The sequence below is a fragment of the Fusarium proliferatum genome, assembly GCF_900067095.1.
Source record: "Fusarium proliferatum ET1 genome assembly, contig: FPRO_scaffold008, whole genome shotgun sequence".
Classification (NCBI taxonomy): Eukaryota; Fungi; Ascomycota; class Sordariomycetes; order Hypocreales; family Nectriaceae; genus Fusarium; species Fusarium proliferatum.
In genome coordinates, this window is record NW_022194797.1 from 1,254,133 (window position 1) to 1,277,724 (window position 23,592).

The window sequence follows — 23,592 nt, forward strand, 5'->3', positions numbered from 1 at the left end:
AGTAATGCCTTCACTTGATGTCACCAGCTGATCCGCACGACTCTGTGTTTGGTCGTTCGGCTTGTTTGACAACAACCGCTTATCCACTCTTTTGATTCATTGAAGTTCACATTTGTATATTGCCGGTCCTGGTCATAAACCTAAAATATAAGACCCAAGTGTATGGATATGGTCTGACCCTCGAATTACGTCCAGTATGCTAAACCGACCAAGCACAATCTATTACCATACCGGTTGGGAATAGCGCCGTTGTAATGTTGTTTCATGACATGGATTTCTGGAAACGGCATGTAAGAGAAACACTTGTTGATACAGGAGTCAATATTCTCAAAATAGAGAGCTGATTGATAGTCGAAGCCCATGATATCTCAACAGGATATATCAAGCCAACACACTGGAAATCCATTAACTTCAGAGAGTCACTATACGAATGTATATGTAACTGATATATCAGTAACAGAGAACTCTGATGCTAGCTGATATGGAAGTATCTTCCCAAGCTGTCTCCGGGAGGATGAAGGGACGTGGAAAACGTGAGCGATCGCAACGTGGGCAATTGGCGAGTTTGCAGAAGATACAGACGGCAATTCGCGCAGAGATTTGTCACTTGCTAGGCCATTAGTACCAAGTCAGAATAATCACGATCCTTGGTGGCATGCTTATATCATCCTCGGGGTGATTTACATAACAACTCCATACTTGAGTAGCACCATGATATCACCAATTCCCGTAAAGTCAAATCATAGGAAGCTATATAGATAATACATCCCGAGCTTCGGCGTTGTCCCCGCAGATTATCAAGCTAAGGTAGATTGGTAATCGGCGTTCCATGGGGATAGCGTTAAACACCAAGCTAAAGTTTAAGCAGCCAATCAATGACGCATACTCACCATTCTATGTTCCACTATCATGACGCCATCTAGCGGTATAAATGTCCTCAAGAGCTTCTCTATCTTGATGATATTCATCAAGCAAGTCTTATCATTACTCGCAGAACAGTAGCTTCACAACAACACAAACCAACATCATGACTACCAAGGCTATCGTATTCGTTGAGAAGGGCAAGGCTACTATCCAGGAGGTCCCGAAGCCCAAGCTCCGAGACGATTATATCCTCGTCAAGGTCAATGCCGTTGGCTTGAACCCCACCGACTGGAAGCATATCGACTTCGGCCTCACTAAACCTGGCTCTAGAATCGGATGTGACTATGCTGGTATCGTTGAGGAAGTTGGTCCCAAGGTTACCAAGGCTTTCAAGAAGGGCGACCGGATTAGCGGTGTAGTCCATGGAGCGTCAGTATTTCGGTATCGCTTGGTTAAAATCATCTAACCATATCTAGTGATGCAACTCAGCTCGAGAACGGAGGCTTTGCCGAGTACATTGTGGCAAAGGGAGATGTCCAGATCAAGACGCCCGATAATGTTACTGATGAGGAGGCTGCTACTCTCGGTATCTCTATTGCCACAGTAGTAAGTTTGACCTGGCGAGTAAAAAGCATAAATACTGATTACCGACGTAGGGTCAAGGCCTTTATAAAACTTTGGGATTGCCTCTACCCACCGAGGGCAAAAAGAGCGATGAGTTTATCCTCATTTACGGCGGCAGCACTGCAACTGGCATTTACGGTATTCAGTTCGCCAAACTTTCGGGTCTGAGGGTTATCGCGACTGCTTCTCCTCACAACTTCGACTATCTCAAGTCCCTCGGAGCTGAGGTAGTCTTTGATTACAAGTCGCCCAACGTCGCTGAAGAAATTCGCAAGTACACCAACAATACACTGAAGCTCGCCTGGGACTGCACCGCGCAGGGCGTCGCCATCAGCGCTGGAGCTATCAGCACCGAAGGCGGCAAGTACGCTACTCTTCTGCCAGTCGACAAGCAGCAGTTGCTCGATGTGAACCCCAAGGTCGATGGACCCTATGTAACGCTCATGTATTCCATTTTTGGCGAGCGATTCTTCAAGGGACAGGAGACACCTGCTCAGCCAGAAGAGTTTGAGTTTGCGAAGAAGTTCTGGGAGATCAGCCGACAGCTGCTTGAGGAGGGCAAGCTAAAGGCTCCCCAGACGTTTGTCAACCGCGGCGGTAGTGGCTTTGAGGGTATTCTGAAGGGCTTGGATGAATTGAGAGCGAACAAGGTTTCTGGAGGAAAGCTTGTGTATACTCTGTGAGATGTGCATTGACGTATAGAGGCATTAGATGGATAAGACATTATATGCGCCTCGCATAAACGAGAGTTTTGAGGTACTCTCTCTGCATATTGTGGCTGAGAACCTAAACTTTATTCTTATTGCTTTAAGGAAATGCATAAGTAAATTGAAAATGAGGCTTAAAAAATCACCTAACACTTTATGATTAGATATCTGATAAGTAAAAAGACAATCGATCGATATGTTCATTGCAATTTGCTCAAAAATACAAAAGGTTTAGAAATGCCTCCACACCGGATTGAACGATGGACCTTTGCATTACAAGTGCAACGCTCTACCACTGAGCTATAGAGGCGGTTCTGTTTGATGACTGGTGTCATGTAGCCTGGGCTTATGTCCACCACGTGCACTGTAAGCTGCTGCATTAGTGCCTGTCATCAAATCTTGTTGCAGGAATTGCTCGTGTGCCCAATCTCTCATCACTAACAATCACATGCATGATGCACTAACCCATGCAGTAATTGATTAGCAGCAATATCAATTGATCCCCGCTTACTGTTGTCTCCAGGCTCCAGAGATATCGACTTTCTTGATCAAGATTGGCTTGCCACTAACTCCACGACGGTGTCTCCTCTTCCCCAGCCATTCTGTGACCCTCCCCCAGGTGAAATCTCCTCCCTCCCTCCTAATACTGGGCCTCGTCAACTGCTGCTGAGCGGGAATTGACAGGTGATAGAGCATATTCGTATTCACCTGACATATCAGTGCTAGTGGGCGCTCTGACAGGCCCATCGGCAATTTTGAGCCGAGCAGAGGGCGCGGTTGGCGCCACCGACGACCAAACTCGGCAATAAATCGACAACAAAGGATTCATGTGCATCATCAAAGTCAATTGGCCCAACGCGCCGAGTGCCGTCCGTGTCGGTTACCTCCGGTCACTCTCTCCTATGATGTTGGGCTCTCGAGTCTCGTGTACGTAATGATTCGTTGGTGCAACATTACCAGCTTCTCAAAACAACTTGGGTCAATCACTCGGTGCCCAGTTTTTGTTCCACAGACGCCAGACCTTATCTCCCTGACAAGAAGCCATTGCTCCACCACGAGGATGGCCCCCGTTTTCTCTTAAATTCTAGAAATCCTGTGACACCGAGTCAATTCTTTTGTTTTCTTTCCCGAGGCATCACCAATCTTTGGCGTTTTAGTCAGATCTCAACGTGACCGTGGCTTTGGCTCCCCCTCTCTTATAACTGTGACTAGGCGTGCACTCTTCCCCACGATAACCAAAACCTTATCACCTGTGATCAATACATCCTTGCCCATCCACGATGCTGGGGTTCGGCAAGAAACGCGAGGGCGATGCCTCTGATGAAGCCCCTCATGATGAAGTGCACACGCCTCAAGACGACATCCCCCAAAGACCTTGGATGGAGACTGCCCTCCCAGTGTTTGCCTGCGGTGCTGGTCTTTTCTCAGATGGCTACATCAACAACGTGAGAACTGCTGTAAATATCCTGTCCTTCATTTCTAACGTGAGTAGGTCATTGGTTCCGTCAACACCACCTTGAAACGACAATATGGAGATGTCTATGCCAACTCTAATGCCTTCAAATACGTTTCTGATATCGCCTTCGCTGGAACAGTCGTTGGCCAGCTGGTCTTTGGTTTCCTTGCTGATCATTGGTCGCGAACCAATACCCTCATGGTCTCGACTGTTATTCTCATCATTTTCACTGCTCTGGCAGCTGGGTCTTACTGGCATGGACAGGCAGTCGGAATGTTCAACATGCTGACTGCTTGGCGATTTTTCGTCGGTATCGGTATCGGAGGTGAGATACGCAACTCTTGAATGCGCGAGTCTGGTACTAATGGCTTCTAGGTGAATATCCAGCTGGTAGTGTTGGATGCGCCGAGTCCAGTGGTCAGATGAAGAAAGGAACCAGAAACCGTTGGTTCATTCTCTTCACAAACTCAATGATCGACTTTGGCTTCGTCATTGGCGCTTTCGTCCCTTGTACGTTACAATCCAATCCTAATCTGACTATAACTAACCCTCAATAGACGTTGTTGCCGCCGCATGCCATAATGGCCACTACAGCACCATCTGGAGAACCAGTCTCGGCATTGGAGTTGTCTTCCCTCTCGTGCTGTTCGTCCTCCGACTTCGACTCAAGGAGCCCGAGGAATTCGCCAAGGAGTCGATGAGACGACAAACACCATACTCGCTGGTTCTGCGCTACTACTGGTTCCGACTCCTCTGTGTCAGCCTGGTTTGGTTCCTCTACAACGTAAGTCTCTGAGATACTGCAATCTGCCCTCTGCTAACGCGACTAGTTCTCCTCTTACGCTTTTGGTATCTACTCCTCCTCGATTCTTGCCGGTATCTATGGCGATGGCGCAAACCTAACCACTGTCTTTGGCTGGAACACCGTCATCAACATGTTCTATCTGCCAGGTACTCTTATTGGTGCATTTGTCAGTGACTGGATTGGCCCTCGATACACTCTTATCCTCGGTGTTACTCTCCAAGCCATCGTCGGCTTTATCATGGCTGGTGTTTACGACAAGATCTCCACTCAGATTGCGGCTTTTGCCGTCGTCTTCGGAATCTTCCAAGCTCTTGGTGAACTCGGTCCCGGAAACAATATCGGTCTTCTCGCTGCAAAGACATGTGCTACTGGTGTCCGTGGCCGATACTACGGTATCGCTGCTGCCGTTGGCAAGATTGGTGCCTTCGTCGGTACCTATGTGTTTCCCTACATCCAGGCCGCTGGAGGGAACAAGACTGAGTCCGCCCAGTACCCTTTCTGGGTCTCATCCAGTCTCTGCATCCTCTCAGCTCTCATCGTGTTCTTCTGCATTCCCCACGTTGGACAAGACACCATCACTGTTGAAGATCAAAAGTTCCGTGAATACCTCCAGGCCAATGGATACGATACTGCGCAGATGGGCTTCGACTCTGTTGGTATCGAGGGCGGAGAAGTGAATGTCACCAAAACAGACGAGAAGTGAAGGCGTGGAATAATGTGATTGCATTTCGCGTGACGATTTGCGACGTTGGGACACCAAGCCATGAACATAATGACCTATTTCTAGCCCATTAGTGTTTATAATCTAAGATCCCCAGCAAAATTCCCGTGTTAATAGTGACAGCATGTGACAGACTCTAGGTGACAATTGAAGCCTTGAGTCATGATGGCAGGAGAGAATGTGTTATGAGAACTGATTCTTGATAAATTACCAACTCTAGAGTACTTATGTGAACTGTTGATCCATAAGACTAGCTTAAAGTCTTCCCTATGCGTTCCACAATTCTCCTTCAACACGCTTATCAAGACCAATGATCTACTTTTGTAACAACAAATAACAAAAACACCGGCTCGCGGCTGTACTGATTAAAAGCAATGTGATACTTCAGCCAGTGTCCACGGCATTCTTTCCATGCTCGCAAAGTGATATCTCGTGGGATAATCACATCAACAATTAATAAGAAAATCAACTCCTCACTCGGGCATTCTTGGCTGCTTGGGCCATCTGACTCTTTCTCTTAGCTGGCTTGACTCGTTTGCCTCGATTCGCTTCAATGGCCTGCTCATTTTTGTCCTGTTTATACTTTTCCTCCAGTTTTGGACAACTCATCTTGATGTGATCGACAAGAGCTGTTGGCTCCAGAGTTGATTCCTTGCAAAAAGGGCATCGGTACCTGTTTTCGTTGTTGAGAAAGTCGCAGGGGACAAGGTCGGGTCTTTCTGTTCCAACTTGCTCCAGAAGTGCTTTGCGAACGTTGGGCGACAGCTCAGAGAGGAAGGGATCCAGAGCCGGATTACGTCTTGGACCCTGATCGAGCTCATGCGACTGATAGGACCGTGGCGTAGAGTTTGCTATCTGCGGGCTGCCTGCGAGTGCATACTGCTGGAGTTGGGGCTGACACGCGCTTTCGGAATGCCTTCGAAGGTGACCTTGAGGACGATTAGGTTGGGCGTACTGGTGAGCAGACGGCGCTGATGACTGGTAGCCTGTACTCGAATAATTTGGCAGCATGGTCGGCAAGGGAGCGTGAAAAGGCATGGCTTGAGTGTAGCTTGAGTTTGGCCTACGCGGTTCTGCGTGCCCTAGGATTGGTGACATCGTAGCCAGAGGAGGACGCATGTTGCTTGCCGTGTGCGGTCTAGAGATCTCGGCCGCAGATAGACGCGGTGATTGCGTAATAGCCGGCGTAGGCTGTTGATGTCCCGTATAGTGTCCTGGCCGAGCCCCCACAGCGGTCTGCGGCGGCGAGATCATGTTCGGAGTTGTGTGGGCTTCAGACCGAGGACGAGAGATGTTTGGTAATCGAATAGGCGGCAATTGATTTTCCGCTGTTGACGCTTGTGGTGACAAAGTCCCAGTTGATGCATGACGCTGGGAAACATAGCCCTGTCCCTGCATCTCAGGGCTTTGATGGGGAAAACGACTGAAAGGCTGGTGAGGCGATGGGGGTGGCTGCACCGGAACGGCATAGGGACGCCGTGGTGATGGAGCAGGACGATGATTTGGATGCCTTTCATAGCCTGAAGCATGGCGAGGGATTTCTCCAGGAACTTGTCGGGGAGAGTACATCGGCTGTGACCCAGGATGCCCTTGAAAACTGGACTGAGGTCGCTGAACTTCTACCGCCAGTTGATGGGGAGAGGGCATGGCCTGTGATCTAATATGCATTTGGGATGCAGAGCCGGGTCGCGATATAGATCGAGCAGCCAGACGAGGAGAAGGCATAGGCTGTGGTCCAACATTACCCGAAGAACCCGGTCTCGACAGAGATGCCTGTTGTTGGGCTAGCATTGTATTGGGGAGATAGTGTCCTTCTTGAGGGACATTCATGGGCGGCAAACGGGGTGAGTTTTGGTATACCGGGGAAGTAGGTCGAGAAGCATATCTAGCAGGTGGCTGACCTGAGATTGTTTGTGCTGGTCGCTCTGCCTGAGCTGCTGGAGTGTTCTCTGCCCCAGAAGAATGTTGAGAAGAAGCACTGGGGACCTGGTTTTGTGATGACTTGGCCTTGGGGGCCTCGCGGCTCTTTACGGGTGAAGCAGAAGGTCTAGGTGATGGTCTCTCGTGAGGCAGCGGGCGGCGCGCAGCTGGGGCTATAGGTCTGGCAGCAGACATAACTGGCGGCGTTGGCGTTATATGTGCAGGTTCTGAACGTCTTTCATGAGCTGCTGGCATCTGTGTAGGACTGGCTACTGCTGCTGCTGGCTGTCCAGTTGTCATGGACTGTAACCGCGCTTCATTGACTGCTTGACGGTTAAGCAAGACAATCTCAACTGTGGGCTTAGATGGTGCCTTGGGCTTTATCGCACGTAGAGGTTCTTTAGATCCGGGACTGTTTCCCAGAGCCTGCGCAGACGCCCTGGGCTGAGCTGCATGAGGATGCCTCAAGACTTCAGACCGATTCTGAGCATCTTCTGGTAGTGGACTCTCTACTTGTGAGTGGCGGGGAGGTGCCAGGACCTGCGATGTCTGCGATGTCGGCCGTACATTGTGTGGCTGTTCGCCGTTAGACACAGCAGGTCCAGGAGACATTGCTACTTGCGCTGCGGGCCCCATTTGCGCTATTGGAGCACGGAGCGGTGGCCCCGAAGGCGATTGTTGAGATGATGAAGTCGGGTGGGATAATGCCGAGGGCCTGGCCGGAGGCTGTGATGATTGCGGCGGTTGCGAGGCTGCCGTTGGCTGAGATGGTGCAGGCCGACGCGCAAGAGCTGATGATTGTGATGACCCTAAGCGCTGTGGTGTCGTTGATGCCCAAGAGTTATCCAGCGGCCATGATGAGACTGGGTGCTGTAACCCTGAAGGCGGGCGTTGCGATGTTGGTGATCGTATGACTGATGACTGAGAAGAAGGCGGAGGCTGTGACATCCTAGGCAGCTGTAAAGGAGTCGAAGCAGACGGCGCTGTGGGTGAGAACGGTATTGTCGCTGGGGGCGACATTGCAGGTGGTCGAGATACAACAGGCGACTTTGATAGCGATGACATTCGTGACTGGGCAGCGAGTGCGTTGCGATTCGGTGTCCCTGAACGAGCCCGTCTCGAAGCAGGTTGAATTTGCGGCCTTGACTCAACAACATCGCTTGGTACACCCTCAGATAAAGAAGAAGCTCGACCCATTTCAGCGTACGAGAGGCGTGGCCGTGGAGTTTCATCGTTTGAAGATTCTTCAGTAGCGACAGAAGAGCGCTGAGCTTGACTGGCTTCCCGTGTCTCATCTCCAGAGTCCGTTTCCATACGACTAACATTGGTTGTCTCGGGAGTAGGCGAGGCAGGCAAGCTTTCTTCCTGTTTCGTGTTGACAACGTCATTTGGTGCGTTCGAAAGACTAACTGCCTCACGGGAAGGTGGAGGTGCCGACCTTTGACCGAGTTCTCTCTGTTCAGACTGTGAAAACTGGAACTCCAGATCCTCGCCTGCAGTTAGGAGATCCTCTAAATCGACACTGGGTAAACGTTCTTCTCTTGCTTCGTCTGATGAGCTTTCCTGCTCTCGTTCCGCGGTGACTTCCTTTGGTTCCTTTGGGGAGGAGACGTTTTCGGCTGGATCTTCCTGAGTATCAAAAACAATCTCCTGATCGGCTCCATCAGACTGAGAGTCATTCTGCTGCAGAGGTTCCGGTGTTGCATCTTCTGGAGTTTCCATCACAATATCCTCGCTGTCCTCGGTTGGCTGTTGAGCAGTACTCTCGGTAGAGCTTTCCTCTAAACTCATGGCGATATCTTCGTCTTCGACTACAACGGGTTGTACGGGTGACTCGGCGACTTTATCAGGTTCTGGTCCAGTTTCCTGCGCTTCTTCAACTTCCATCTGGGTATCCTTCTGCACTTCTCCAGGTTCCAGCGTGGCGTCATTCTGCACTTCTCCAGATTTCAATGTGGTGTCATTCTGTATTTCTTCAGGCTCTGTTAGAATATCCTGCTCTTCTTCGGACTCTAGTCCAGTGTCCTGCGCTTCTTCGGTTTCCATATGGGTGCTTTGTGCTTCTTCAGGCTCTGCCAGAATCTCCCGCTCTTCTACGGGTGCTGCTTCCGTGTCCTTTTGCGCTTCAGGCTCTGGTTGAATGTTCTGCTCTTCTTCGGTTGTTCCTTTGGTGTCCTTCAGCGTTTCTCCAGTCAGCCCAGTCACGTCTGCGATTTTAGCCTCATCAGCGGCATCAGCTTCTAGGGCTGTGTTAGGTGTAACGGTCCCGGCGTTCTGAGCAGGTTGGAAATCTGTCGAGGACTCTGCAACTGGTGACCGAGGCGCAAGATCGGACGTGGAGTCTACAGAAAGGCTATGTCAGAAACCTTACCTCGCAAACAGTCAAGATACTTACTATCATCAGCGGAATCTGGAATCTCATCATTTGGACCCAACCGCTTGGGCTGTTGAACTGCCTCCCGCCGCTTGATATATTCAAAAGCCTGGTCACTGTGCTCAATCATCAACGCCTTCTCCTCATCCCAAGGCTGGATTTCGTCGAGAGGAATCCAAGCAACATGGCACAGGTCAGGAAAATCAAGTCCCTCAAAGAACATGAACGGAAATTGCTGTTCCGAAGCGTCCTCCCCTCCATCTTCATAACCCTCTGCCCAGGAGAAAGACTTGCTGGAGCTGTCGTACTCATAACAAGGCGGTATGTTGTTAAGTAGGCCCAACGCCTCAAGGGATTCGTCTATGCCAACGGATTCGGGATCTTGCAAAGGAATATGCAGACCACAATACCACTGTTTCGATGAGGACCAGTAGATTATGTAGACATCTCCAGGAACCAAGTCGCGGGGGTTAATGGTGTTCCGGGACTTGCGACTTGACCTGCCCTTCTTCGCGGCGTTGCTAGTTTTCTTGCGCGATGTGTTGGGTGAAGGCGAATCAGTAACGCGAATAAAGTCACGCGCGCCTCTTTCACCTTTTTGAAAGGATTCCGTGGCGACTTTGTTGTTTTGAATGAGTTTTTCATCGTCGCAGCCAATAAGCTCATAACCAAAGTGCTGGACAACAGTCTCAAATGAAGGGTTCTCATCCTGATGGGCTTCTGATAAATGCGCCAAACCTGCCTGTAAAGGATTGTCGTTAAAGTCGATGTCGTGATGCTCACATCGTAAGATGTAAAACTTGGCCGGGCGCACAGGATCCTCGTCCTCGGGGATCCGGATAATGGTGTGCTTCTTGGCGGCGCGTCTGTTTTGGTAGACGGCATTGAAATGTATGGAATTTCTGTTGCCTTGAATGCGCGGTCGCTTTTGAGAAATGGCGGAGCTGCGGCCTCGCTTCCTCTTACGCGTGTCTGACTGTGAGACGAGGGCGATGTTAGCAAAAAATGAGAGAGAGAGAGAGAGAGAGAGAGGATACGATGAGGGTGAGGGCGCGTAAGCAAAGCAAGGCAAAAACAGCGATGAAAGGGAATCGGACCTCAAAAACTCCATTACGATCTGGGGTGAGCACCGCCCCTCCCCTCTTCACTCGCATTCGCGGCCTGCGCGGTGTGTCCGGATCAGCATCAGGCGAATCTCCAGGGAGACCTAGGGCCGAGGTGTCGACGGCCATGTTGCCGTTGATGGGGAGGCCGAAATCTTTATAGAGGTTGAAGAGGTTGTTCATGAGAGAATTTGCTTTCATCTCGTCTTCGGGGCGGTACGCCACATGAGCATCCCTGCACGTGCGGTCCCAGTCCGTCTTAAGCGGTCTTAACTCACGCTCGAGAGCTACCAACGACTCTTGTTTTGCTTGGCGCTGGGCCTCGCTGTCCTCGTCGTCCGAGTCGACTTCTCCAAGCTCTTGATGCAACTCGTCACTTTTTGCCTCGAGTTCTTGCAGTCGACGAGGTTTGATCAGTATCGGCATGGCGGGCCAACTGGCTTTACTGGCTTCCAACAAGGCCTGACACTGTTCAAGCCAGGCCAATCCAGCTGATTGGGCCCGAGAGCCTGCCGCCATGGCTGGTAGTGTATTGCGCTAAAAAGGAGAACTCTAAAAGAAAAAGTGGATGAAATGAACCAAGACACGCCGAAAGATAATTTAAAATAAAACCATTAACAAAAAAAAAATAAAGGTCAATGCAGACCGAAAACATAAAAACAGAAGAGACGAAAGGGAAAAAGGTTGGGAGGACAATAGAATATCTCTTTGCAAGGAAAAATCGCGAGAGAAATTATGTGTAACCGTCCGTCATCACATTGAATGCATCACTGATCAGTACAAACAGAATGAATGGAGCTGGCCCGTGAAAGCGGTACGGCTAGGTTAGGCTTGCCTGCACTAACCGTCGACGGTGCAGTACATACAGTCATGGATTTAGTGCCCGGCAAACCTAAGCAGAACCAGATTCTGGCCAAAAAGCAAACGTATTTGCGACGCAACCAATGGCAAACACTCGAAATGTTACACATTCGCTCTCTGACCCCGCACGATTTGCGCTGAGACATGAGTTTTAGGCCTGATCAGACCAGTCCAGAGGTTCTCACGAGTCACTAAGGGCGGCGTGGGTCTAGGTAGCTAATCTCCAGCTGTTTGCTGAGTGTCATCATGTCTTGGGGGCCCCTGTAATTATCTCATTACCGCGTATAGACGCAAACCCAAAACGCAAAGGACACGGTCACTCACTCATCATCTTTCTTTGTCCCCCCTCTCATCTATCTGCCCTTTTCGTTCCAGTGCAGTGGCGTCACCTTAGTCTCAGCTCTAGTAATTTGGGGAATGTAAGCCGGTGGCTGACAATTCGATCAATTATGGCCCACCATCCATCATCGCCCTTGCTTGGCACTCGCACTCTACCATGAGGTAGTAGGCACTTGGCTCCTTTTCCTCCTAGCCTCCCCTGTCCATGCACTACAAGGATATACTAATCAATGCAATGAATGACCCACAATCGTGATAACTGTCACGTACGCCGTGGCGGTCGAATGATCGTCAGCTACCTGGTCCATTCAGCGCAACTAGTCAAAATGAGGCTTGCATTCTAGTACTAACTCAGACTATCGTAACTGTCGTTATCGTCTCCAACTCGAGAACCTCCGCCTCTTGACTATCCTTCAGCGACCCTAGTCCGACCCTCTCAAATAGCTCAGGCTGTGTCGCTGACCGCCCCAGCACTAGCCACTCGTGATCCCTTTGCCCCTTATCCCCGAACGGAAATGCCCCAAGTCTCAGCACCCAGCATCGAATCGCTGTATTCCCCGTGGTGGGCTCGGTCAGGTGGTGTGTATCCCCAGAACTCCGCTTTCGGTTTAGCCGCTTCAGCTCCGCCGCTACGTCGCTTCCCTTGTGCTCACGGCTTCTTCTGCACACTGAGACTTCACTGCCGTTTACAATTGTTGAGAGGCTCGTATCTGCGGAAAACCACAGAAGAGCCCGCCCAATACGCACCGCGTACCAATCGTACGGGCCCCGACTCTCGAGATACCCCATCGCCAATGGCCCGTTGATTATCATCTTGCTGCTGGTGACTCTTCCAAGTGGCGCGTCAGGACCTGTTGCTGCATTGACGTCCATCACTGTAGCTGCCTTCTCATATGGCCATTTTCCGTTTCTAAAACACAGGTAATCGACCTCTCCCGTGATTGAAGCCCAACTAAAGCTCGGGGCGATGTAAGATGAGTTGGCAGCTTGAATCCTACTGGCTGATGGCCTCCGCCACAACAGATCCAGATCAATGTTATCAGTCCATAGACCAGCCACGTAATCTGACCCGATCTTCTTCTGGACTATAGCGGCTATAGCAGATATTGCTGGGAGCTTATCGCCGGCCTGCGTGAGGTTTCTCTTGGAGTAATTCTCAACAACTTTGTGCCAGAAATTGAAGGCTTCACTATGTCGCGATATTTGACTCAATGGCGTTCCCCCAAATTCCCGCTGGTGATTCAGCTTCGATCCGCATTCGCAGAATATTGCCTCTTTGCAAGTCCAAGCCATCTCCATCGCGGATATAGACAGTAGCCGGGTTGATAGGACCTTCTCCTGCAACGTCCAGCCTCGTTGAGTGAGAGGTTCCACGAGCGGCTGTTGATCCGTACTGTGAGATGGTCTCCACTTCCAATGAGCACCGGTTGCTTGCATGAGCCTTACTTTCAGTAAAATCGGAGGCCCCCTTTCGCTTCTCATTGATTCGCTGCAGATCGCGCATTGGTCCTGGGCCGCTCGAGGTGGTGGCTTTAGCTGAGGCCGTAGAAAGTGACTGGTCACAGATGTTGATGACGAGGCTGCAATCGTCAAGAAAGCATTGGCGTATGTGTCAGCCATCCTAGAGCATTCTCTTTCCCAGTCGGCTTCAGAGTCTTGAATGATGCAAAGTGCATCTATCCACAAATATCTCACCCCGAGCTCTCGAGTCAGTGCGATTGCGTCAGTGTAAGCTGCTGGAAGTTCCTCAAGTCCGATTCCGCTCTTCATGTTTTCCATATTTCCCGTCAAGGCTTTGATAGATGGATTTCTGCCCCAGCAGTAGCTGAGTGCGACATATTTCTCAGGCTTGAGGGCCTCTGATTCAACGAGATAAATTTTGTCATCCCCAGCGCTCCCTATATCTAAAATACGGGTTGGTAAAGTAGAATTGTCTTGCTTGCAGAGCTTATGGTCATTGATACAGTTATAGAAACAAGCGTTGACGAAGCTTAAGCCTTCGCGCGATAAATGGTCGTCACAAATGTCTGGCAAAGGATTGACTCGTTTCCAAGTCTTTCCTTGAGCTGGATATGTTTGTTAGTACAACCTTATGGGTCTTTATAGGCTTGGACAATCCATACCATAGTCAGTATAGAATTGTAAGAACATTTGCGAGCGCTCAGGATCGCCGAATAATATCTCTGGATTTCCTCGTCCAATCGGAAGTCGAAGGTAAAGCTGAATTCCCATCTGATTCTCAGTCCCCAACAAATCCGAAGATGTTAGAGCCTTGAAAATGAATGCACAACAGTCACAACCTGAAATCGCCGCGCTCTCGAACTGTATGATGTCTCGAAGCACCAATACTACAAGCTCCTTTGAGTCAACTCTGACATCATTATTGGAACCTGGTGCTACCAAGTCTGGATCGAAATTGAAACAACATGGACAGTGTTCGTGAGACATAGTTGAGGGGCTCTGGTGGTCTTCCATGACATCTGTGATAAATCAAGAATAATCAAGGGTGACAATTCGTCTCACCGATTCTCCACACGAACTACGAGCATCTATCTTTCAGCACGTGATACCCACCAAGCAGAATGATATTCTTACTCAGCTAGCAATGCAAAGAGTGAAACTTCTAATCTAGAAAGCAATGTCTACGCCGCTGATGACTCCCTTTTTTTGTTGATAATTATCGCTGGATACAAAATAACACCATGTCTAGCAGTCAGGAACACTGACTGGAATATTAATGTGAACGCTCGTGGCCAATCCACTCAAACTCGTTTCCTTGAACTCGTTCCTCATACCCTTGGCCGTCAGTCGCATCGCCCGGATAGCGTCGTCCAGCCTCACGCGCTGCGTGCCTGTTTCACTGCTAAGCGCCAGATTGGCGCTGGAGATGGCCTTTGTCGCGCCCAGCGCGTTTCTCTCAATGCAGGGAGCTTGGACGAGTCCGCCGATGGGATCACATGTCAATCCGAGGTTGTGTTCAATGCCGATTTCTGCAGCTTGCTCGATTGTTTCAGGGCTGGCTCCCATGCAAGCAGCGAAAGCGCCAGCAGCCATGGAGCAGGCAACGCCGACCTCCGCCATGCATCCTCCTTCGGCGGCTGAGATGGTGGCACCTCGCTTGTAAAGCATGCCGATTGCGGCAGCAGTGAGAAGGAACGTGGGGATATCTCGCTCAGGGTCGTCGCTGATGAACTCTGTAGTGTACTTGAGCACAGCTGGAATAATGCCTGCGGCGCCGTTGGTAGGAGCAGTGACGATTCGACCGCCGCCAGCATTGGTTTCATTGACAGCAATAGCATAGACAGACAGGTAATCCATGGTGGGGAATGTCGTCCGGCGTGAAGGAGCTGGAGCGATAGGGTGATCCAGAGAACCGTGGATCCGTGGCGGACCGCGCTTCCGAAGGCCACCAGTCTTGAGCTTCTCTGGCACTAACTGAGATGAAGCTGCAGCCAGAGCTTTCGGTGATGAGGTGGCGCCATCCTCATTGATGTTGGCGTCAGACGAAGAGAACTTGTGCTCAAGCTGAGCAGCTGAAGTATCAGCAGTCGACGAGGGATACAACCCTCGAGTCAATCGGCGGTAGAGCGCCGGCGCTCGTCGATGCAGCTTGAGAGATCCAGGAAGCTTGGAGCCTGTTGGAGCCTGGACACTTTCCAGAATACTAGCATCCATGACTCCCCAGATCTTAAATATCTTTCGATAAATGTCCTCATCCGTATATCCTAGACTCTTCTCATTCTCATACACCAATTGCGCGATGGTGAGATTGTGTTTGCGACAGAGTGAAAGCAGACTAGCGGCATCTCGGAATGGATACCGCGGATGCGGCGATGAGCTGGTATCCTTGGTCTCGGACTTGACATCGGTAGAGAGGCCGGTTGGCTCAGGCGAGTCCCCGAGGAGAGCTGTCGGGCCTTCATTGGCTTCCTCAAGGGCCTTGACTTCGGTGCCGGTTCGTCGATCTCCCGCGGCATCTGAGCGCCGGATTTCCTTGTAGTACATGTTTTCGGCCAAATCAGCCGGGTGAGCTGCCGTGTCCGAATCTCCGACTTCAAGCTGAGCGGGGGCGTTGGCGGAGAGGGTTTCCTGGGGTGCGATACTAAGAGCACCGTTGACAACGAAGCCGCCGCCTACACTGAACATGTCGTTGGTGGCTAGGACGTAGCCTTCTTTGTCGTAGACAGTGAAGCGCATGCCGTTGCTGTGTTGGGGAAGCTTACGACCCCATTCCCAAATGAATTCCTTCTCGTAGTCGAAATCAATCTCCTTGCCTTTGGATCCATCTGCGGCCAGCCCACGTGCTAGGAAAATCTTCTTGCTGGACTTGATCTCTTCGAAGCGGCTGGGCACGTAGCCTGTGTCGACCGTTTCGACATCGGCGCCTTCGAGACCAAGGAGTAGGGCTGAAGGAGTCATATGACCTTCGCCCGTAAGGGCAAGACTACCATAGATGGCGACGCGGATTTTGTTGACTTTTTGAAGCAGATTGGCATCGATCAAATCGTTGACAAAAATGTTACCAGCACGCATTGGTCCAACAGTATGAGAAGATGAGGGGCCAATGCCGATAGAAAACAGATCGAAAGTGGAAATGACAGCATGTTCGTGATCAGCTTCGCTGTACGAACCCGCATCTTCATCCTGCTCATCCCGAGTTCTTCGTGGCCGTGTTGTGCTGAAAAGTCGATATCGCTGGCGTCCCAACAAAGTTGCTGATGGCGGTGTCGAGCGAGCGACAGGCCCCCTTACAACGGTAGCAAGGGACCGGGGAGATAGACACTGTCTCGACGCCCGAAGCAGCGAAAGCTGCTTAATCCCTGCGCGACTCATTGCAGGTTTTGAAGAGGCGAGAAAGTCTTTCTTCAAATGTCAGTTCTTGAAAAGTGTCTCCCTTTTTTGTGTTGGGTGTATTATTATATCGTAAGCCAAGAAACGTGGACCGCGCATTGCCAACAAGGTTATCCTCATTGGCCACGTCGCGTTGAGATCCTTATCTAGGAGCGGAATATCTTGTGCCCAGCGAATCATATTTAGCCGCGCTTATCTCCGGATTCGCTGCCGGCGGTGGGTCGGACGATATACCGGCAACCGGTCACGTGTCGGATGTACGTACCAATCATCTGCTACCCCAGACCGATGTCTTCCGGTCTGCTTCACCGAAGTGACACGCCTTCCAAAAACATCCGGGGTATTATTATCTAGTTGCATCAAAACACCATTAACATTACGTTATTTGTCATTATTGGGGATAGTTTGCACTCAAATTGGTGGATTGCGGGGTACAAAGTCATGGAAACTTTAGTCACGGCCTAGGGTACCTACCCTATTTCAAGTCACAGAACGAACAAAAAAAGTTGCAAGGTTGCAAAAGCTCCAGAGCTCAAATAGAGTGAAACTGAAGTTTTTATCAAGGTTCTCAAAGTGGAGGCTTCGAATCGACCATGAGCATCACATGCTGCTTGTCAAGGATTGGAAACTCAGTCTGTACGGGAAAACATAGCCGCGCTACCAACGACATTACATCGTCAAACCTACCTGTTATTGGATTGCGCAGTGAAATAGGCAGATTGCCAAGACTGCATGTTCCTAGTAATGTCAAAGATTTGCCGCGGATCAACAGCTTTCTTATGCTCAGAATTGTAATGCTGCGCCCTGAAAGTCATAAACTAGCTTGCAAAATCGTCATCTTGCTCATGTTGGGAACATGTCCAGTTATTGTCCTAAGGACCGGTGGATTATACCTCCCAGTCAAATTGGTTCGACAACATGCGTAAAACCTTGGATTGTTGGCATTCTGGCCGAAGATACACTGCCTGCATAACTAATATAGCTGAAAAGCAAGCTGCAATATGGCGCAATCTGCATCGAGGAAAACATTATAGAGTCAACCAAATTCCAGGGACAACATGTTTGCTCAACAAAGGCCAACTATATCTCATGTTTGATTCCGACTTAAGTTTGCTCTTTGTAACGATTGGTCTCCATGATTCCATAAACAAAATGTCAAAACCAGAAAATGGTTTTCTTTCTTTTCTAGTCGAGAGCTTCAACGTTGGTAGGAAACTATAGAACGCTGTCTAGTTATTGTTGAACTATACGCTCATGGAAACAAGGCTGAAAGTTCATGTGGCTAATTTAAGGATATTTCGAGGAGCTCGAGATAAAGTTTTAGATTACTGCCAGAATAGTACTATCTACCAACTTTACTTACTGAAAACTATCTGCCTCCAATGGTATTGAAGCTCTAGGTCATTGTATGAGACTGAGCTGTAGATGAGGTGCGATAGAAGACAGTCCGTTCTCAGCCCCACTCAATAAATTTGAGGGTAGCGAGTTGAGCTTTTTGCAAGGAGGTTCAATATGCCGAGTTCGATGTACAAAAGAGATGCGTTGGTGTTAGCCAAAAACCAGTTGAATAATACTTGCACACATGACTAGAAGCTGTCACTGTATGTCTCAACAAATCATCAGGAATGATGGTTGAAAGAAACCCAATGAAATTCGCTATGACTGTAAAAAAAGCAAATGCTACTGCTCTATGAATCATTTGACAGGCTCATGTTGTACTCCAACTCCCACTCAGCCTTGGGATCCCCTTTTCGTGGCACAAACTTCACTGTTAGGCCATCCTTAACAGCGAAGACACTGTCGTTCTCGAGATATCCCGAATCAGAATCGAAGATCTGAGTAACAACAGACTTGTGGCCCTCAGCAATGACCTGCAACATGTTAGATTAGACCCTTGACCGTTTCTGGGGGTTTCAGTTGAACATACCATAAAGTGCAGATGAGCAGGGCGGAAAGGGTGGCGGTCGAGGAGGTGGAGAAGCTGACCAGCAGGGCCATCATCAGGAACCTTGAGAAAGTGTTAGATTATAGATCCTTGGACTTTTAAGAGGGCAAGATTTCTTACGGGATAAGGAGTAGGTCGCAGGCAGTAGAAGGAGTAACGGCCCTGGTCGTCGGTGATGAACTTGCCACGGAGGTTATGCTCAACCTGCTTCTCGTCCTGCTGCTCATAGAGACCTGGGGAGAATTAGAACCTGCAAGAAAGAATCTCGAAGATATAGTCTTACCGTTGGTAGATGCTTGCCAAACCTCGACAGAGGCATTGGGAATGGGCTTTCCAGTAGCCGCTGATGTCACGGTACCGTAGAGATAGGCGACAACACCGTCGCTGGGAGTGTCGAACGTAATTGTGGTGCCATTCTCGCGAGTAGGGGTATCATGTCGCCAGAAAGGACCCAGAATAGCAGTCTCAGTTGCGGCCACGCCGTTCTTGGCTGCTTGACGGTGTGTAATATCATCAACAAGACTAAAAGCTGTTAGTAATGAAATTGACACTTGTGGCAAGTGAATTACCTCTCGAGACCAATAACGTCGCACATCAATTGACCCTCATTTCTCTTGTCGTTGCTCATTTGTCCAGCCCAGTTGATCATCTTAACAGCAGACATCCACTCGTCGCAAGTGAGTTGTGTCTCGCGCGCAAAGTCGTGCATGTGCTGGATGAAAGATGTCATGACCTCTTTCAGGCGAGGGTCGGTCTTGGGACCGAAAGAGTCGATGACTTGCTGTGTGAAGGCCTGGCCGAGACCCTCCTCCTTGGGAGCGCCGTTGGCATTTCCGCCAGTCGCTGATGGTGTCATTTTGATCGAATTTTGTGGGGTATTGATGGAGTTGAGGGGATGGAAGGAAGAGTGCCTGTGAGGATGGATTGGACTTATGCTTGGATGAATGAAAGAAGAGGCTTTCTAATAGGTCTTATGAAGTCCCTCTTATCACTGGAGTTGTTTTAAAGATGGTGTCGAGCAGATGACTTGACCCCGCATAATTCACAGTCAGTATGGTTCGATTCGGATATACAGACAGCGCCTCAACAAGGAGCGGCTAAGGACATCTCCCGAAAGGACATCGGGTGCGTGTTGTGAGCATCAGTGTCCCATGGGGCCAAGCGGCAATGTTGCAGCCATTTTGCGGGGTGAAGTCCCCAACCAATTAGGGGACTGATGATTGCGTTTAGCACTCTCGGCAGAGGCGAGAATGGTGCCACACGCTTTTCGGATGTCGGAGCAGGTTTGATCGGATGTACAGACGAGGGGACACCCTGACTCCGATTCCGACGCCGCGGAATATGGAGCCAAAAAATTAGTGTGTCGTACGATGCTGCTAGTGGAAGTAAGCCTAGTGTAGCCACTGCAAGTTACCTGGAATACGCCAAGCCGTCGCAAATTCGCCATGATGGGGACGGAAGTGAAGAGCATCAATTATAACGACTTCTTGTCACGCGACAACGTAGACTGAGCTTCCTAGAGTGGCGAGAGATAGCGCTTTGATGATCTATGCATGTATCAATTGGCTAGGTAAATGCTCAAACTTGATGCGATAAACTACTTTGACAGCTTGCGATCGGCCTCCTCGCCAAAGTCCCATGTTGGCTTGTCAGCACCGTTAGGCCGACTCGCTCTCTTGAAACCAACTTCAAGACCCTCAATTTCCACAACAGGAGGTACAGCCTCCACCTCAGCCTTATAGGCGTTCGAATACCACTTCTCCACGTATTTATCACCCGTGAAGAGCTCAGGGAATACCTGTCGCATCCTCAATAATGCTGTTCCTGAGATCTGATCCACGCTATGCGCATGTCGCAGGGCAAGGAAATCAGGTCCAATATCCTTCCTCAATCTCTCCTTTACTTCCTCAGGATATTGCCCAACCTTGAAGAGAAGCAGGTCGTAGTGAAGAAGTGAAGCCTTTCCATGCCATGATCCACCACGAGTGGCGCGATGATAGAGGCCCAGCAGGGCTGTGATGGCACCAATGCATCCTGTTCCGTAGTCCGAAATAGGGAAGGGAGGGACGACAGGTTCCGACAAGCCCATGAAACGACCCTGCTCCCAAGCGATGCCACTGACCTATCGATCGGGTTAGTTCGATCTCCCTCGTAGCTGTAGATCAAGGCACTTACACAATCGGCAATCTGTTGCCACCCAGGTCGTCCAGCCCACTCTCCCTCGTAGCCAAAACAGTTCTCATTGACATACACAAAACCCTTGCCACGCTCCTTAGCAAGTTTTGTAAGTGCAGTGGAGCCATATCCAAGCTTCTCTAGAGCGCCAGGTCGGTATCCATCGACGACGACATCCGCTTCAGCAAGAAGCTTCTCAAACTCAGCTCTTCCCTCAGGGGACTTCAGGTCTAGCTCTGCAGCGTGCTTGCCCATGTTGCCATCTACCTGGAAGAAAGGAACGTCACTCAGATTGGGGCTTGTAATCTTGAGCACATCGGCTCCATACTCTCCGAGAATACGGGTGACGATAGGTCCAGCAATGATACGGCAGAGCTCAAGAACTTTGATGCCTGACAATATCCTCTTTGGGTGTTCTAAGCTTGGTGTTAGGGGACACTTGGGTGTCTCGGCCTCAAGGTTGTCGACAGACCATGGTGGAAGTGCCATGTTTGTTTTGCCCTGATCGTTTATCAGATATGTCCTCGTAGATGAGAGTTTCAGCTTACATGTTGAGTTTTCACAAAGTCCTCGTGTTTCAAAGCAGGGACACCCGCTTGTCGACGAGCAGCATTCATGCCCTCGAGCTCGTCTATCGAGAACTGTCGAACAGCAGGTTCGATAGCATCGACGATGCTCTCATGTGTTTGCAAGTCTGGTCTGAAAGGCTCAAGACCGATCATCTTCAGAGTTGTTGAAGCCTCCAAAGATCCATGAATATGATAATACTCTCCAGCATTCTTAGTCTCATACAAGTTGGCTGACATGCGGCGGTAAGGATTTGACTGGGCCTGCAGCAAATCCGTATCTTATGATCGTTAGTTCCTTGGCTTGGAAAGCCAATAGTTGTGGCGTATAGACGTACCTTTCAGTAGGGCCTTGACGCCAGGGTCAAGTTTTCCAAGACCACCAACCTTGGCCATATAAGCCTGGCAGAGGAAGGCTGTAGTCTTCTCCAAGTTGACCTTGATCTTCTTCGGTTGTGATTCACCTTCAACGGTCTTTGCTAGCAGACTGGCAACGGCACCCTCTACCGCCTTAAGCGCAGCAGTTGTCTCAGTCTCCTTGAATGGAATAGGAAAGTATGGTGCATCTCGAGTCGATGTAAACTTGATGTTGTCCTTGAGATCCTTCACAGCCGCTGGAAAAGCAACCTCATCGAACTGACCGCAAAGGTAGTCAAAGATTCTCTTACTCTCCTCCACCGAGGAATAATCGTGCTGGTTAATGCTACCCATTTTGACAGAAGAAACTTATCGGTTATTGGCTAAAAAGCGGCATCCACTCGAAGCATCTACAAAAGGTTGATTGTTAAGAGGGAGTCTTTATACAGTGACACAACTCGATTCGTTGAGTGGCGGAAACCGACGGCAGTTCGGACGTGATAACTGCCTATGATTTATGGGCTTTTTGGCGATGTGTGACCCATGATGCGCGAAAGATAGTGTCATCAGTGGTTGGGTTTGATGTGAAGACCCCATATTTTAGTGGTGGAGGTCGGCTGTGACCCTTGCCGATGGCTTGTCGCCCGGCTTCCGACACTGAATGTGAGCCGTAAAGACCCGCGCTAGAACATGATGAGGCAGTTGAGAGAGACCTCGAGGATTGAAGATAGTATATCGACAACAGAGAATACTCCCATCGTCTCAATCGCTGCCAATCTATCATTCAGTCTGCCAATATCTCTCATCAATATGCCGTTCATCAAAGTCCAGAATAAGACACTGTTCTACGCCCAAGTGGACGCTGAAACAGCCTCAAAAGATGACCCAGTACTGGTATTCATCCATGGCCTTGGGTCGTCTCATTCGTTTTATATACCTGCCATGAACCAGCTTGCGACTGCAGGGTACTCATCAATTGCGCTGGATGTCTATGGTCAGTATTTGCTTTATTCTGTTTGCACGAATTAAATACTGAAGATCAATAGGCAGCGGTCTTTCCGCCTTGTCAGAAGCGGTAGAAGATCCTACATTTGACACAATCGCGAGTGATGTCAAGGCTTTACTGGAAGGACTAAGTATTCGACTCGAAAATGCCGTCGCTGTTGGACATTCCATGGGCGGTATCATTGTACCAAAGCTCGCCCTGAAGTGCAACCTTCGCGGGTCAGTGCTTATTGGCCCTGTGCTGCCAAAACCTGCGATGGCCGAGATTTTCAATACGCGCATAGAGACAGTCAAGAAAGGCAAGTCAATTTGAAGTGCAGCGAGTATGATCTGGTATTAATATTGGGTTTAGAAGGAATGGAGCCAATGGCCAAGACTATTCCCTTCGCTGCGACAGGCTCAAAAGCAACTTTGACACAAAAAGCATTCATTCGAGCTCTGTTACTGTCGCAAAAGCCCGAGGGTTACATTGCCTTGTGTCGTGCGATTGCGCAAGCAGACTTGCCTCCTTATGCAAACATCAAATGCCCTGTGCTTGTTCTTTCTGGTGAAGAGGACAAAACAAGCCCGATTCCGGATGCGCAAAAGATATTGAAGGAGTAAGTACTTGATTTACTGCGAGGTAAATTAATTGAAATGACTAGCGCTGACTTTTACTTTAGTTGGGGATGCGACGACTCGTCCAAGAGCATGCATATTTTGCCTGGGGTTGGTCACTGGCACTGTATTGAGGCAGCAGATGAGGTTGGTTCTAAAATACAAGAGTTCCTATCCAAACTAGGTTAAGGGTTTGAGATAAGATATAGATTAATCAGTCTCAAAATCTATTTCTTCGCGATTTCAATCACAAGAGATTGAAGAGATTGCTTCTGTTGTGATGCTAGACTACGGAGTACGTGTTTGCTCTCTGTGACCAAGC

The 23,592-nt window shown here is 49.6% G+C and overlaps 9 protein-coding genes and 1 non-coding gene across 10 annotated transcripts; 4 read left to right on the forward strand and 6 right to left on the reverse strand.

The window, feature by feature from the left end:
* Positions 1-1,027: 1,027 nt before the first annotated feature.
* On the forward strand, positions 1,028-2,171 carry FPRO_14173 (uncharacterized protein; the record flags this gene model as incomplete). Its single annotated transcript, XM_031219168.1, has 3 exons — positions 1,028-1,293; positions 1,341-1,470; positions 1,521-2,171. The coding sequence occupies 3 exons, from the start codon at positions 1,028-1,030 to the stop codon at positions 2,169-2,171; spliced, it is 1,047 nt and encodes a 348-aa protein (XP_031084954.1).
* Positions 2,172-2,433: 262 nt separating this feature from the next.
* tRNA lies at positions 2,434-2,505 on the reverse strand. The gene has a single exon. It is a non-coding gene; the product is annotated as a tRNA-Thr (tRNA).
* Positions 2,506-3,475: 970 nt separating this feature from the next.
* FPRO_14174 (uncharacterized protein) lies at positions 3,476-5,159 on the forward strand (the record flags this gene model as incomplete). Its single annotated transcript, XM_031219169.1, has 5 exons — positions 3,476-3,640; positions 3,688-3,976; positions 4,027-4,161; positions 4,209-4,435; positions 4,482-5,159. The coding sequence occupies 5 exons, from the start codon at positions 3,476-3,478 to the stop codon at positions 5,157-5,159; spliced, it is 1,494 nt and encodes a 497-aa protein (XP_031084955.1).
* A 483-nt stretch (positions 5,160-5,642) lies between these two features.
* On the reverse strand, positions 5,643-11,093 carry FPRO_14175 (uncharacterized protein; the record flags this gene model as incomplete). Its single annotated transcript, XM_031219171.1, has 3 exons — positions 5,643-9,439; positions 9,493-10,447; positions 10,569-11,093. The coding sequence occupies 3 exons, from the start codon at positions 11,091-11,093 to the stop codon at positions 5,643-5,645; spliced, it is 5,277 nt and encodes a 1,758-aa protein (XP_031084956.1).
* Positions 11,094-12,125: 1,032 nt separating this feature from the next.
* On the reverse strand, positions 12,126-14,222 carry FPRO_14176 (uncharacterized protein; the record flags this gene model as incomplete). Its single annotated transcript, XM_031219172.1, has 2 exons — positions 12,126-13,840; positions 13,898-14,222. The coding sequence occupies 2 exons, from the start codon at positions 14,220-14,222 to the stop codon at positions 12,126-12,128; spliced, it is 2,040 nt and encodes a 679-aa protein (XP_031084957.1).
* A 258-nt stretch (positions 14,223-14,480) lies between these two features.
* On the reverse strand, positions 14,481-16,607 carry FPRO_14177 (putative L-serine dehydratase 2; the record flags this gene model as incomplete). Its single annotated transcript, XM_031219173.1, has 1 exon — positions 14,481-16,607. The coding sequence occupies one exon, from the start codon at positions 16,605-16,607 to the stop codon at positions 14,481-14,483; it is 2,127 nt and encodes a 708-aa protein (XP_031084958.1).
* Positions 16,608-18,313: 1,706 nt separating this feature from the next.
* On the reverse strand, positions 18,314-19,426 carry FPRO_14178 (uncharacterized protein; the record flags this gene model as incomplete). Its single annotated transcript, XM_031219174.1, has 5 exons — positions 18,314-18,496; positions 18,553-18,633; positions 18,691-18,803; positions 18,854-19,092; positions 19,140-19,426. The coding sequence occupies 5 exons, from the start codon at positions 19,424-19,426 to the stop codon at positions 18,314-18,316; spliced, it is 903 nt and encodes a 300-aa protein (XP_031084959.1).
* Positions 19,427-20,167: 741 nt separating this feature from the next.
* FPRO_14179 (putative CAIB/BAIF family enzyme) lies at positions 20,168-22,022 on the reverse strand (the record flags this gene model as incomplete). The annotated part of the gene is made up of 4 exons (XM_031219175.1): positions 20,168-20,692; positions 20,746-21,246; positions 21,294-21,592; positions 21,650-22,022. The coding sequence occupies 4 exons, from the start codon at positions 22,020-22,022 to the stop codon at positions 20,168-20,170; spliced, it is 1,698 nt and encodes a 565-aa protein (XP_031084960.1).
* A 456-nt stretch (positions 22,023-22,478) lies between these two features.
* On the forward strand, positions 22,479-22,986 carry FPRO_14180 (uncharacterized protein; the record flags this gene model as incomplete). Its single annotated transcript, XM_031219176.1, has 2 exons — positions 22,479-22,662; positions 22,715-22,986. 2 exons carry the CDS (start codon positions 22,479-22,481, stop codon positions 22,984-22,986), a joined length of 456 nt encoding a protein of 151 aa, XP_031084961.1.
* Positions 22,987-23,039: 53 nt separating this feature from the next.
* Positions 23,040-23,459, forward strand: FPRO_14181 (uncharacterized protein; the record flags this gene model as incomplete). The annotated part of the gene is made up of 2 exons (XM_031219177.1): positions 23,040-23,272; positions 23,336-23,459. 2 exons carry the CDS (start codon positions 23,040-23,042, stop codon positions 23,457-23,459), a joined length of 357 nt encoding a protein of 118 aa, XP_031084962.1.
* Positions 23,460-23,592: the final 133 nt, after the last annotated feature.